This window comes from Halichoeres trimaculatus, unplaced genomic scaffold (genome assembly GCF_033239565.1).
Source record: "Halichoeres trimaculatus isolate MK-OKI-2021-1 unplaced genomic scaffold, fHalTri1.1 fHalTri1_scaffold_21, whole genome shotgun sequence".
In the NCBI taxonomy this organism is placed as follows: Eukaryota; Metazoa; Chordata; class Actinopteri; order Labriformes; family Labridae; genus Halichoeres; species Halichoeres trimaculatus.
The window spans coordinates 18566507-18581339 of NW_027437199.1; the positions used below are offsets into that span (position 1 = coordinate 18566507).

The following is a 14833-nucleotide window of genomic DNA, read 5'->3' on the forward strand; positions in this document are numbered from 1 at the left end:
TTCTTTACAGTGAAAAAAACAAACAAACTTGTGATTATCGGTATCGGTATCGGTATCAGCCAAAAGGGGTTTTGATATATCGGCATATCGGATATCGGCAAAAATCCAATAGTGAGCATCCCTAATATTTTTACTACTTTTGCTCCTGTGTTTGTCTGGAGATCCTACATGTAACCATGGCTACATTGTTTACATGTGAAACCAGCTGTTAGCAGCCTGTAGCATGCCAATGCTAACTGGTGCAAGGCCTGATGTTTCCCCACAAGGTGAGGAGAAGGAAGTGAGGACGATAAGCTGGTTCTCAGGTGTGAGCTAAGAAGTGACGGCATCGACCTGTCCGTCCATCCATCGTTATTGGGAACTTAAGATCTATCTCCAGTAAGATGGACAAGCTAAGCGTGCTAACCTAGCAACAGAGGGAATACCAGAGGGCAGAGTAGCATCATGCTATTCACAGACATGGCTAACACCAACGCCACATTGGAAGAGCTTCACATGCTGTGAGCAGACAGGATCCAGGAGACAGAGACTGAACAGACTGCTGAAGAAGCTCAGTCCTGGACCCTGTGGAGGTGGAGGCTGGCTGACTGGACAATGATGGACAAGCTGTCATCATCTATTTTCTCCATCGGGGATTAGGTTCGTTTTCTGTGTCAATTGCCCTTTAAATCCTCAAATTTATTGAAAAATACACAGCCTTTAAGCAACACTATGGAAAGTAAATTCACAAAAAGCCCTTGAAGTTCACTCTATCGCTACATCCTCTTCTGCCCTGCAGAGAGAGGCTTCAGATTGCTAGCAGGCCCACAAGGTCAAATGGAGAACAGGTTCTGATATGATAAACACAGTCTGGGGTCCTTAAGGAAGGCTGGGTAGGGTCAGAGACAATTCCAGATCGACAGCGCCCGTGTCAATTCTGAGTAGGACATGTAAATGTTAAAAAGATTAAAAACTCATCATCTTTTTAGACGTGTCCCCTCCTTCCCGTCTCCACTGATCACTAAACCCTGTGGAAAAAAAAAACCCATAGAAAAGGAGAAGAGGCGGAGGAGCACGGGCTATTGGCAGTGGAGATAATAGACGAAGGCAAATTGCGTTTCTCATCAGAAGTTTCATTAACCCTTGGACCCGCATGGAGGGCATAATCTGTAACATTACCACTTTCTCACGTTCCTAGCTAGCGCTTATAAGAGTCACCGCACACCTTTCACAAGGTTCAAAATAAGAAAAAAGCCCCAAGAGCAAGCTTCCAGCAGTGTTAGGCAGCTGCCAATTCTGATTTTCTCTTCTTCACACACTGTCCTGTTAATTTAATCCCACGCAATGTAATGGGCCTTAACTTATCATTTCACATTTTCACAAGATAACAAGAAAAGACAGTTTGAAAAGGCGAATGATATGTTCCACAAGTTTCCTACAGTCGCTCACGCTCCCCTGGTTGTTTTCCTTTGTCTTTCCTGCTCTGCCATTCTGTCTGCTGCACCTGGGAGACATCTTTAAGCAGGCTATTAGTCCAGCACGGTGTGTGGGCTCTGGCATATGAATATTTATAGCTCACTGGAGAAGGTGTAGGAGGTTCAACCTTGACTCTGGTGTAATCAGCACACACACTGACTCAGGCCGTGATTTAGAGACAGCTGACCTGCTGAGAGCCTTACTCGATACCCAACTCTCATGGATACACATAATCAATGTCCGCCTCATTACAGCCGTACCCTTTCAGGATTGGGCTGAACTTTGCAACTTTTTAACAAGAATCGCATTTACATTCATCGTGGCTTTTTTATTATTTTGTCCCTTTAAAAAGATCACGCTTGATAAATCGCCCTGGTTGAATGTTTTTTCCCTTTCTCCTTCAGAATTCTTGCTGAGTTGGTACATAATAAGCAGATAGGTCTTTGCAAGGACAGGATACCTGAGTAAATGTAAGCCAACGTCTTTGTTGTATGATACTGTAACAATAAGGGTCAAAGCCTGATGGAGTCAGGGATTGAATAACATGAAAACCATGGTGACCATAATGGGTGCAAGAAATTATGAATATGTATTAATATGTCTTTTGACAGAATATGGATTACGAGAAACAGGATCATTTTTAAAAGAGTCATTTGATAAAAATGAAAATTAATTCACATGCATCAGTTTGGCTGCCTTTCATCTTTCATCTTCAGCTACAGGTTAATCAAAAATCAATGAAGCTGTATGTATAGCATTTTTGTATGCAAAACAAATAAAAATCAAAATGCGTTGAAATGAAAGTAAAAAGAGGCATTTCCATATTTTAAAAAAATGATGCACAACTTATCTTTTAAAGACCCTGTGCCCACATATGTGGACATTATATTTCTGCCTCCCAGACCCATGATACTTCATTATTTAAAATTTTGACCTATAAGCTACAGCTAAATACAATAACACTCATAAGAGATAACTGATAGCAAACTCCTAACACAATTAACCAAACTTCATGTTCAAAGACCAAGTTTTGAAATGATACTTATTAGGTCTTACTAATCCAAAATAGCAAGGAGAAATGGTATAAGCACACCAGACAAAAGCTCAGGTCTCAGGATGTTAAAGTAGCAGTCCTTTTGTAATTCCCTGTAGTAATTGAATCATGTGGTTCCCAGCAAGCAACTTCAAAATGTCTGGAAAAGTGGTCTTTTTTTTTTTCCACATTTTATTTAAAGAAAAATTCCAAAAAGACCAGTGGTAAACCACTTAAGCAAGACACCTACTGTTGAAACTGAAACCGATGCAAACCCAATTTTTGAGTCACATGGCAGGTGTCAGGTTGAGACAAAATTTCCGTCTTATCACTTGTTCTGTGAGTCATTTGCGAGCAGGAACAATGGGTGATCACAGCCACTCGGGGGATAATATTTCTCTAAAACATATATTTTTGTATGGCCTGGTGTAGTGGTTCCCAAACTTTTTTCAGGGATGTACTGCCTATGATAATTTTTTCTTTTGCCAAGTATCCCCTAACAAGCGCATAGCAGTTTTGCTTGGAATAAAAAGATGTAAAACGTAGCGCTGTACTGTTAGTTTCTATTGGATAAAGTACTCAATTTAAAAACTTAAACTTTCAAACATTGATTGAATAAATTGGGTTTTTTCCTGGTTGCAATTTTTTGAATATATATGATTTAATCTTGCGTAACCCCTGGAGTGCCCTTACTGGTCTTGTCGTTTGGTCGCGTGCCACATGGGATTAGCCTCCTCACTAAGTTTCTAGATCTACCCATCACCATGTCCTTTCAATATAAAGACATAAAAAGCCAAAAATAAATAAGGTGTTAAAAAAGCCTTTCAAAAAGTTATATAAAAAGCTGATGTTTTATTTTAGTTTAGTTTAGTTTTTCTTTATTTCATTCTTGATAACATGAAAAATATGAGTAAAATAAAAGCAAAATAAGTCTCAAAATGAACAAAAGGAGCAGAAATAAGAAAAAGTCATACGGTATCTGCCCCTTCACTCACCAATGAGTGAATAGACACGTGATCAGACAATCCAAAACAATCTCGTTAGGTATTTACCATGGAGTATAGATACAAATACAGCCAATGTAAACACAGACATAGTGACCCTAAGACTGCATAGAAAGCATCAGGTAGTCCCTAATAAGTATCTCTACTACCCCCAAACCTGAAAAGAATCCTGTGAAAAACTGTCAAATCTATCTTTGAATCTGAAAAAAACTAATTAGCATTTGAAACAGAGAGCGAACTTTGTTTTTACATGGTGAAAATGAAACTGTGTTGTGCGAGAGGCTGAAGAGCAAACAGGAAAACATAAAAGGACAAACAAGTCTTTCTGTGGAAGTGGAATGAATGAACCCTTTTAATTATCCAATTGTGCTCCTAATGCGCTCCAACTCAAAGGCAGTTGGCTTTTAGAAAATGCAATGTCATATCACAGAAGCCCACTGGCAAAATAAAAAGTGAACACACACACAGATACACTCCCGCGCGCACTGGCCACCGGGGTCCCTTAATGAGGCCTGGTGGTTTGTTGTGTGAAACTGCGGAGGTGTCGTTTTAATCACTGGAGTCAGTGTGGCGTGGCATAAGTTGGCCCTTTTTTAATTACCTTACTGATTGAGCACAGTCAAGGATGGGGGAGTCTGCCCACACTCTGCATGCCAGCCTATGTAACCCCCCCTTCACGACACACACACACCTCCCACGCCCTGTTCTATACTGTCTGATGAATAAGTAACATTCAGATGTCCTCTGCTGGATATGAGGAGAGACAAGGGATGTGCACCCACACGCTAAAGACAAGAAGGCCGAAAACTTTGTCAGTGAGGAAGAGCAAGAAGTGGAAAGGCAGAGGGAGTTTGAAACCTAACACACACTTTCATCAAAAACCAAGTAACTTAATTAACCCTGCAATACTGCTGTAGCTTGATACTAAATTATCTTCAGTGGCAGGATCCACTTTGCCAGATTTCTTTCTCATGTGATTGAATTATGAAAAAACTTTGTTCATAAAGTTCTTTGTACTTCTGAAAGTCAGATTATAGCATTTCTTTTATAATGTAATCAAACAGTTCAGGGAAAAACTGCAACACAAAACTGCAAACTGACATGGAAGCAGTTTGATAAAAGTTTTGGAGTGCATCAGTACCACTCGTTTGGATGGGTGTATCTAGCCACCTGTTGATTCTAAGTCTTTCTTTACTTACTTATCCCCAAACAAATCCTGAGGAAAACTATCTGTATCTGAACACTGTCTAGAGCAGAATTCTAAATTTAGCAACTATCCCTGCAGGGAGACTAACCTGAGGCAGGCCACACACATCAGATTTAGGACCTGACCTGTCTCCATGTGATCAGAGGGGCATGGCCTCATTTTGGGATAATCAAAACCTATTAATTGTCCAAACTCTTCAAGTATGTGGTATCAATATGACTATTTTCAGCTTTTGGGCCTTTCCAGGACATGTTGAATATTTAGCCTGGTCTGACAGAATGCTAACAATAACCAATGAGAGGAGCAGACTAGGAAGTGTCATCAACTGAATGGCTCATGAGCATAAAAGCAAATGTAAACAACCATACCCCAAGGAGACTGACTTTTGGCATTATTTACCCAGATCATTTTCCACAATTTTGTTATTCCATGACATAGCACATGCTAGGATGACGCTAAAGGCACTCTATGGTTGTTTTAAAGTCACGTTAGATTAGGGATGGTTACCTTTCACATTTGAAATAATACCGTACCAATGCCCAGTACTTGGCAATAACTATCAGTACTCAACTGTGCCAATTTTTGGTACTTTTGTGAGTGTTTATGTGGTAATGAATATTAATTTGTTCACTAGGGATGGGTACCTTTCACATTTGAAACGATACGGTACCGATGCCCGGTACCTAGCAATTGATACCGGTACTCAATGGTACCAATTTTTGGTACTTTTTTGTGTTTATGTGGTAAAAAAATATCAATTTGTTCAATAATAAAATATATATTTTTACAATTTAACATATCTATTCTTCAATATATAACCTTGAAATGCTGTGTTCATGTCCAGCATAGAAGATCGCCTACTCTTCCACTCCCTCACAGTCACAAGAATGCGTTTAGGTACCTAAATATGGTACCTTTTGATTTTACATGAATTGATACCCGGTACTTTTGACATAATTCGGTCAGTACCTAAAAAAGTAACTAATTCGGTACCCATCCCTATTGTTCACTAATAAAATCTAAAGTTTTTCAACTTAAAATATTTATTCTTTGATACAGAACCTTGCAATGCTGTGTTCATGTCCAGCATAGAAGATCACTTACTCTTCCACTCCCTCACAGTCACAAGGATGTGATAGGTACCTAAACATGGTACCACTTCATTTTATGTATCAGTACTTGATGAAATTCCTACCTACATATTTAAGTACCTAATTTGGTACCCAGCCTCATGTTAGATCACACAAGCTTCTGTGAGATCTCAAATCTATGGAATAGTTGCCTCCAAAATTAAGAGTGTGGTCTTAGAACGCAGTCACATTGGCAAACCGTATTGTACTTAAGCACACTTGGGCACAATTCAGAGGAGGTGGAGAGGTGGCTTCAGCGTGGTTCACTTCATGTACGAGCACAAGCACGCGGACAGCGCGTATGGTCCATGACGTATGATTGCTGCAAACGCTTGTCTCTCCAATAATTTCAAACAAAAGCTGGGTGTTAGAGGGCTGTGTCAGACCAAAACAACTTGGCATAACACAGAAACTAAAGTCGCAGCAGTGCTCTCTGTGTCTCATTGTGCTGACTCTGATGAGATCACACTTCATGTAAACAGACGCTTCACAGTGAAGTAGGCAGGCCATGCATGTGCCTTAAGTCTGCTTCATGTTGGAGTGGAGCGACCACTGGCCGTACTCTTGGGGGAATGGCGCTGCAGGGGGACGATCCTGCTTGAGTACATCATGGTTGGAATGGCCAGTGTGACAGCGCCCTTAAAGAATCATCTATCGGGTGTTTGATCAGAGGACTGCCATGATAAACACTGATGTGAACTGTCTTTATGCGATATTAAATAGATTTAAAATCGGTTTAAGATCTAAAAGTCATCTGGTGTGTGTCTTGTCTTTGGAGTGATTTAGGAGTTCTCAGAGCAACTCTGAGAAAAGCAGGGACAGAAACTCTTTTCTCAGTGAGGAGGGGTGATTAGCCATGGTGCTATGTATGACATATTCTTTGAAAGGCTGTGATTAGTTGATCCAATAAAAGAAAAACTTTAAACTGCTCACAGTGCAGTAGCCTCCTCACATCCTGACAGCTATATCAAAGTGTTTTTGTGCAGCCTTCCTGTGTAAAGCTGACTTGTTGTGAGGACCATATCACAAATTCAACTTGCTTTTCTAGTTTTATAACATATCAACACACTTGCTGCTGTTATAGTTGTGTTCACTTTATTTTCCAGGATATAACACTGTGTGTGTGAACATAACCCTGGTGTGATCCATCACACACCTGATCACTGCACAACACAACCTGTAGTGTTTGATTAACTCACTGTCATCCTGTGTTAGATGAACGTTTCTCTGAAGTCTTTCTGTTATTTTCTCCTGAAGTGAAAAACCTTTAAGCCTCTTAAAAGTCCTCCTCACTACTTCCAACACTTTTTCATCTTAGAAGCTCTTCTAAGGGCTAAGATGTTTTGTGAATAACTTTCATCTTTACTTCGATCTGGGCTGAACTTCAAGAAGAAATTTTCTTAAAAAAAAAAAAAAAACAGGATTCTGAAAGCATTCTTTGAATGCCATCACCAGAGCACCTCTGCTTTATGAAAACATCCACTGGTTCTCAAAATACAAATTGTTTGGCACCTTCTCAGACTATGTGGAAATGTTTTCTCAGATGCTTGGTGCAGGAAAGGTAATCACTGATGACTAAACCAAAATGAGTGTTTCAGTTCTGAGATTTTTGGTGGAGTTAGAGGATAATACTTTCTTAGATTAAAAAAAAGCTTAATTTCACTGCTTAAAAAGTTCCCCTAAACCACAGAAAGGACAGAGGTTATAGTGACAGCTAGAGATCCACTATGACAAGGCAGAATGGAGGGCCAGTAATTACAGCATCAATTTATTAACACTGTAACAAGAAAGAATTAATCATTTCATTAACAGTGCAGGGATGGTCATGAATCATAATATGACTACGGCTACAATGGAGCTCATTCTTAAAATGAAGACTAATTACAAATTGCAGGAAAAGTTAAAGACAAAAGCTTAAGGTGGCTCAAAGTAAACACCCACACAATAAAAACATCATTAAAATTCAATAAAGCTGGACTTAAAAATAAATCCTCGGACAGTTCGTTCCCTCATAACCTTTGGCTGTTAATTACCCAGGCTGCTGAAGAAGCCACGCATATGTCTGAGGATAAAAAATAAGCACTGACGAAAAAAAGAAATCTTTCTTAGGTTTTAAAAAACAGCTATCCATCCTGCCCGTTGTTTTATGGAACATGTTTATTCCACAGGTCAGAAATCAGAGATCCACAAACACAGTGATAACTAAGCAGAGTTTAAAGGAAGCTCTAGAGGATGTTTGAGGCCAAAAAGCTTTAAAGGAAAAGTTTGGTTCCTGCAGCTTTCACATTGTTTATAGAATGAAGTAGAACAAAATACTCACCCAGAAGGCTTTCCTGATTCAAACAGTGCTTTGGGAGATATTTAGATCCAAAATCGAGCAGCCGACGTCCATATAATGGTAGCCATAGGGCATACAGCGCCGCTCCTAAAACTGCATTAATTGTCCAAAAACTCATGTTTTTCACCAATATTCCATCATGGTCCGCTCCGTGTTAGTCCTCTGCTGCAGTCTGTGTTACTCCAGATAGCGCTGTGTGGCTGTACTGACCTCTGAACTGATGAAGAAGACTGTTTGCCCCCACGCTCTCCGCGCATGCGCAGTACTCTCTGGAGAGCTGACTCCACTTCCTCCTTTCTTTGAGCTCGTCATCTGTTAACTCTGGCTCAAAACTTTAATGACACCCATCATATTCAAAGTTCTCCTCCACAACATCTTCATCAGAAAGATATTCGTCCATTTTACACAAAACTGGAAGAAGAAAGTCGTCATCCGTCTTCCCCTGAAACAATGAGCCGCACTGCGCATGTGCGGAGGGGCAAACGTAAACAAAGTCTTCGTGAGTTCAGAGGTCAGTACAGCCACACAGCGCTGTCTGGAGTGACACAGACTGCAGCAGAGGACTATCTCGGAGCGGACCATGATGGAATATTAGTGAAAAACAGGAGTTTTGGACGATTAATGCAGTTTTAGGAGCGGCGCTGTATGCCCTATGGCTACCATTATACGGACGTCGGCTGCACGATTTTGGATCTAAATATCTCCTGAAGCACTGCTTGGATCAGGAAAGCCTTCTGGGTGAGTGTATTGTTCTACTTCATTCTATAAACAATGTGAAAGCTGCAGCAACCGAACTTTTCCTTTAAGTAGAAATGGTAAAACTCACCAGCTGGTGCAGGTGGAGGTGGAGGAGGCGGTGGTGGTGAACTTGGCTCAGGTATCACCACTGGCTCAGGAACAGGAGCAGGGGCTACTGGTTCAACTGAGGGCTGAGGAGGAGGTGCAACTGGTTCAAAAGGAGCAGTAAACTCAGGCAGGGGAGAAGAAGCAAATGGCTCAGCAGGCTGCGGGGACAAAGTGTCACCTGAAGGCAGCTGGATGACAGCAGGCTCAAAAACAGGAGGGGAGGACAGAGGTTCTGATTCAGGGAAAGAGGGAGCACTGATGGGTTCAATATGCACAGGAGGAGGAGCTGGCACTGGTTCGGCTACAGGTGGAGGAGCAATGGCTTCAATAGCAACTGGGGAAGCAATAGCTTCAATAACAAGTGGAGGAGCAATGGTTTCAGTTTCTGGAAGAGGGGGAGGAGGAGAAGCAATGGACTGAATTATGGGAGGAGGAGTTGGTTCAATTGCAAGAGGAGGAGGAGCAAGAGGAGCAATTTCTTCCACCACAGCAGGAGCATGGCAGGGAGGGGGAGCAGGAGGGGCAGAAGCAGGCAAAATTACTGGCTCTGCAGCAGCAGGAGCAAGTGAAGGAGGTGCTGCCACAGGCTCCAAAGCAGGAGCAGCAACAGGACTAGCAGCAGCAGCAGCAGGGGGTGCTGGTGCTGGGAGCACCATGTCAAGAATGGTGGGTGCTGCTACCTGTTCTGTGGGAGGTTGAGATGGTGGTGGAGGTGGAGGTGGTGCTGCAACAGTCTCTGCTGCTGGTGGAGCTGGTGGGGCTGGTGGAGGAGGAGCTGGAGGTGCAACAGGTTCTACAACAGGAGGAGGAGGTGGAGGCAAGGAGGTGATTGGGTCGAATGGAGGAGGTACTGGCCTAAGGAGAGAAGAGGGAGGGAAGGTGGGCGCTGTAGCTGGTGGTGGAGTGGGAGCTTGGTGGAGTTTGGGAGGTGCCGCTGGTTCCCTCATTCGGTTGATGACATTCTCAGAGAGCTGCAAAGGAGAGCAGATGAAAAAATGAGCAGGGGAAAGCATGCATGATTTAATAATACACCTGTTTATTTTTTGGGGTTATAGATTTAATGATAGAGACTCAATCTGGCATACTTTAGTGACTTTGGACCAAGCAGTCCTACCTGCATCTGCCTGATTTGGGCATGACAGCATTTCCCTAGAAATCTGTACACTGTGTTCGCATGGAGGTCACAGACTGCAGCTTTGTTTTCAATCTGTTTATGTAACCACTATAGCACTGGAACAAACAGGATTACAACCCATGACATTAGCCTTGCATGGTTTCCGTGCCAAATGAATAAAAATAGACAAAGTCATGCCAACTAAAGCCTTATCTGATAGACTGAAGCCTCCCAATCTATATTTATCATCTGCAGCACAGAATGAAAACACTTGTGACAGACCCTGTAAAAAAATACGAGCGTGCAGTCATTCTAGTATTTACATAATGAGGATAAATTCAGTGTTAAACAAAAGCTCCAAAGTGATAACATTCACTATTAAGAGTGCAACAAGTCATGAGAGTTACTTTCATTCATACATTCAATGACAGCACGAGGACAGTGACGTCAACGTCAACATTCCCGCAAGGACATTTAAAACTGTATTTAGCTCAAACCTCATATTACTCCACCGTTGTTCGGTAAGATATCTTAAACTAAGTTATGAAAATATTTTAACTTGCTCTTCATTCAGGATGAATGAAAGTCAAGCTAGCAGAGAGCACTTGCATTAACAACTTCGCTTTAGACCATGTATTGTTAGCACTCATGCTAGCTCTGCATTTAGGATAATTATAAAGCTCATATACACCACTGATGCAAATAATGACCCATGATTATGACACGTCTAGTCGACGCTACATATGTTTGTCTATTTTAACTTACCCGTATGCCCTTCACCACCGTAATGTTCTCGTTCTCGTCTGACTCAAATGACACGCGGCGTGTGCTGTTATTCGCTCCCATTGTCAGACCGCAGGGTCTTTCTACATACAATGTTTATCTTTATTAATTTTCTTTTATAAAGTTCAATTGCTTTACAGCCAGGTTAGGCTAGGAACCATTCACACTGCTTCAGCACGTCCACACTTCCTTAGCATGACGTATATCAAGGACGTACAATTTGATTCGATGAAAGGTGCTCTCCCTCGAGTAACGACGGTTCTGATTGGTTAAGTGTCAAAAATTGAAAGTGGGAGTGAAGCAGTGACAGCAAGCCGGTTCAACACTCATAGCTAGATCTCTGTCATGTATTTTATGATTTTTTCCCCCTCACATATCAAGGATTAAACACATTCAATACCTAGTATTTACACTTTTTATGTCTTTTCCTTCTCACTCGAGGAAATTTCTCTTCCCATCTATGATGGATAATTATTTAGTTCTTAATATATCAAGCAGTATAACAAAATCCCATCCTGGCTGTCTTAGTCAAATCGTTTCAACATTCCATCTAAACAAACTCTTGTTATATATTACTATAACCAAAGACAGTGCTATTCAGCATTGTCGTACTAACTACCATCATTTGTTTAAATAACCTAACTTTTGCCTCTTCTGTCATTAATCTGTGATAAAAAAAAAAAATGTGCCAAAGAGTTTTGACATTTAGTAGTTTGTACTTAATGCAGTATTTTGATTCTAGGTGCACATTAAGGATAGCTGTACTTCAGTTCTCAATCAAAATGAGCATGTCATATATCAAGAATGACATATTTTCAGATATCCTCATTGTCTTGCACAAATGTGTACTGTGCTTTACTTTAAAGTATCCACAATGTAGAACTTGTTTCAAGTGAACATTTGGTATCTGTAAATCATCATTCAGTTGTTACTTGATGTTGGAAAAAATATGAATTAGATCTGTTAGTCAGAAAGTTGCATCCTTTGGGAGGAACTGAAGGAAGGTTGTACAGCAAAGTGTGGGGATACACACCTGCATCCTTGAGAGAAACTGAATGATGTCTCAGGATGCCCAGATATGTCTCAGGATACTGCCAAGGTTTATTATTCTGAGAAGGACAGAGGATAGGAGTGCATAGGTCAAGTTCTGCCTCAGTCCTGGGAACCAGTGTAAGGGGGAGATTATAGCAAAACCCATTAATATTTAAGTATTAGCGGTAACAGCAATTGTAGATCAGAGAGCACTTCTATGAGTAACTTCAGGGGACCACTTCTATCTCCCCTCAGAGGAAAACTTCTGTGTTTCCCTTAAGGTGCATGTTTGTATTCCATTTTTGTTAAAGTAAAGCCAAAGTCCTTACCAACTGTCCTGATCTGTTTTATGTTTTGTTGCATCTTCCTCTGTTAGATTTTTTTCCATCACTTGACATTGTTACTTGTTCATTACTGTAGTAACTTTTTGTATATCTGAATAAAAATTAAGCCTGATTGGTATTGAGTTTCCAGATCACAACAATTAATCTCAGAAGGTGTCCAGCTGGCAGGCCATCGAAAATAGAGCATCAATCCAAAGTGGTATGCTGCAGATTTAAAGTGTAACTTACAAGAAGGCAAAACAAAAGCAACATAAGCAGTCAGACAAACTGCAGGGCTGAGCGTGTAAACCTAAGTGAAGTTTGAGCAGCCTCAATGGAAAATTTATAGTGATCACAAAAGTGCTTGTTTTGCACGGATGAATAATGAATGAAAATGTACAACATGATGCAGCATGACCACAGTCATAAAGAAAGGGTCAATTAATCTAAAAGGCGTGTGGCTGTGGTTCTCAATTCATCCCTTGAGGATTTTTTTTTTCCACACCCTTTTAGTTTCTTCACATGTTTAAGAGAGAGTGTATGCCATGGATTCTTGGACTCCACAACTCTGGGTCAAATTGGATACTTTCTCTTCAAAATAATCCTCTGTTGAACTTACATCTCTTGTGATGTCCTGTCCACAGTCAGTGAACATTTATTTGTGATCTATTTGTGCTCTTAAAAATACTAGTTTTGTACAATAAAATACCAGCAAATAAGAGATAAACTTATTAAACTTTAGCCAAGGGGAAAAATCTGAATCATAACTCTGATCATACGACAGGCTTGCATCATGTTGAGATGATATCACAGGGATTGACAGCTTACGAGCATCCTTCAAATATGATGTATAATATGCAGATGGAAACTGTTATAGTTTATATATATACATGATTTCTGTGTCTTCTGTGTTTGGAAGCATTGCTGCACCATGCAAAAGTAAATCAATCACAATCTGTTTATACAGGATGTCTGTACTGTAATATCATCAACAAATTTCATGCACACAAAGGACTCACAGTTAAATCATTCGCACATTATACGATAAACTTAAATCAAATATGTTATATGAAAGATATTAGTAATATCCAGGGCATCTGTATGTCTGAAAGTGCTGTACTTGCAGAAGAGGCCATTTAAACTTCATATATGAGTGAATGAAAGACAGGAATGGGGTTAGTATAGACTCAAGAGAGTCTGATCAATCACAGGGAATGTGATGACAAAGGTTCATCTGTAAAATGGAGTTTCATGGACAACACAAAGCAGTTATTACAGCAGAAAGCAACACATGAGGAAGGAAACAAGTGCAGGGTAAACAACTTATCTGTTTAATTATTGTACAAAATACAATACTCATGCATGAATACTTAATACTTTGATGACGTAAATACAGTTAATATCACACAGTTGTGAAGCTCTATTAAACATTCATTTCATGTGGTGCTCTCACAACCAATTAATGCTTTAGGTGTCTATTAAGATGTTGTTAGCAGATTTCCCTGGAAGGGGATACCTCACCTCTGTAACAGGTCTATAATGGACAGCTTACATAAAGAATGAGAGTATGCAACAATGCCCCAAGGAGGCCTATGGAAAGCCCCAGGCTGTGTTAAATACAGTATTTATATTACGGATAGGCATGTATAGGGAAAAAAATAAGCCTGAACACTTTACTCAAAAGTGTATTATAGCTATAAAAGACCCACTGATTTCCAAAATATATGAAAAAAAATGCACTCTTTAATCTGCAATTCAATAGCTGACAAACTGAGACAGCAGAGGTGATCCAACAGTGGATCACCTCTGACTCTGCTACCACAGCAATATGCTGTTACAATTTGTACAAAATGTAGTCTGGCATCTTCTTGCTAAAATATGCAAGGTCCCCCCTGAAAAAGAACATTGTCTGGATGGTAACACAAGTTGACCCAAAAGCATTTATAAAGTTTTCATATAGTTTTACATTAACAGTGCCTTTCTATGTGTATAAAATGACCATTTCACAGGCACAAATGTATCCCCATGCAATCACTGACGCTTACCTTTGATAGAAAATAGGTGGTCTCTCGAAGGTTGCAGCATCCATGATTTCCAAAAAGCATGCCAAAACCTGGTTTGTCGGTTGAATGTTTTTCACTCAGACCCCTTTAAAATATTGCTGGTTACAGATTATTTTACATCACTACTTCTTAGCTCCCAAATCAGGTTGAGCAAGACTGTATTTCTAAAAAAAAAAATTGTAATCAATTTTGTTGTGATGGTGGACACTGGAGTCTAACTGTCAGACAGAAAAAGGACAGAAGAGCAGAAGACAGAACGGGAGAGTGATACAGCCCAAGCTAAATGCTAACACAGGGGCTAAGATGTTTGTGATAATGTTATACCAGCCAACAGTCAGCAGTTATTCTGCAGTGGTCTGTTCAAATTTGAGAGTCTATCAATAAAATGAAGAGTGAGGTTACGTTAGCTCTGACTGGTAAATGACTGGCAGGACATTGCTAACCAGGATTCACTAACGCAGGGGTGGCCAACCAGTCAGAGACCAAGAGCCACAAAAATCACTTT

The 14833-nt window shown here is 40.4% G+C and overlaps 1 protein-coding gene across 3 annotated transcripts in view; it reads right to left on the minus strand.

Annotated features, from left to right (window-relative positions):
- chchd3a (coiled-coil-helix-coiled-coil-helix domain containing 3a) overlaps positions 1-11128 on the minus strand; it is a 118458-nt gene extending 107330 nt beyond the window's left edge. For 2 of the 3 annotated variants that reach the window (XM_074698042.1, XM_074698041.1), the window contains exons 1-2: positions 10893-11128; positions 8994-9984 (exon numbers count right to left, since the gene is read on the minus strand). In XM_074698042.1, coding sequence (XP_074554143.1) covers positions 8994-9984; positions 10893-10973 — 1072 coding nt within the window. In that variant the 5' untranslated portion in view covers positions 10974-11128. The remainder of the gene's footprint in view (positions 1-8993; positions 9985-10892) is intronic. The other variant, XM_074698043.1, reaches the window with a different exon arrangement.
- Between the last annotated feature and the right edge of the window lie 3705 nt (positions 11129-14833).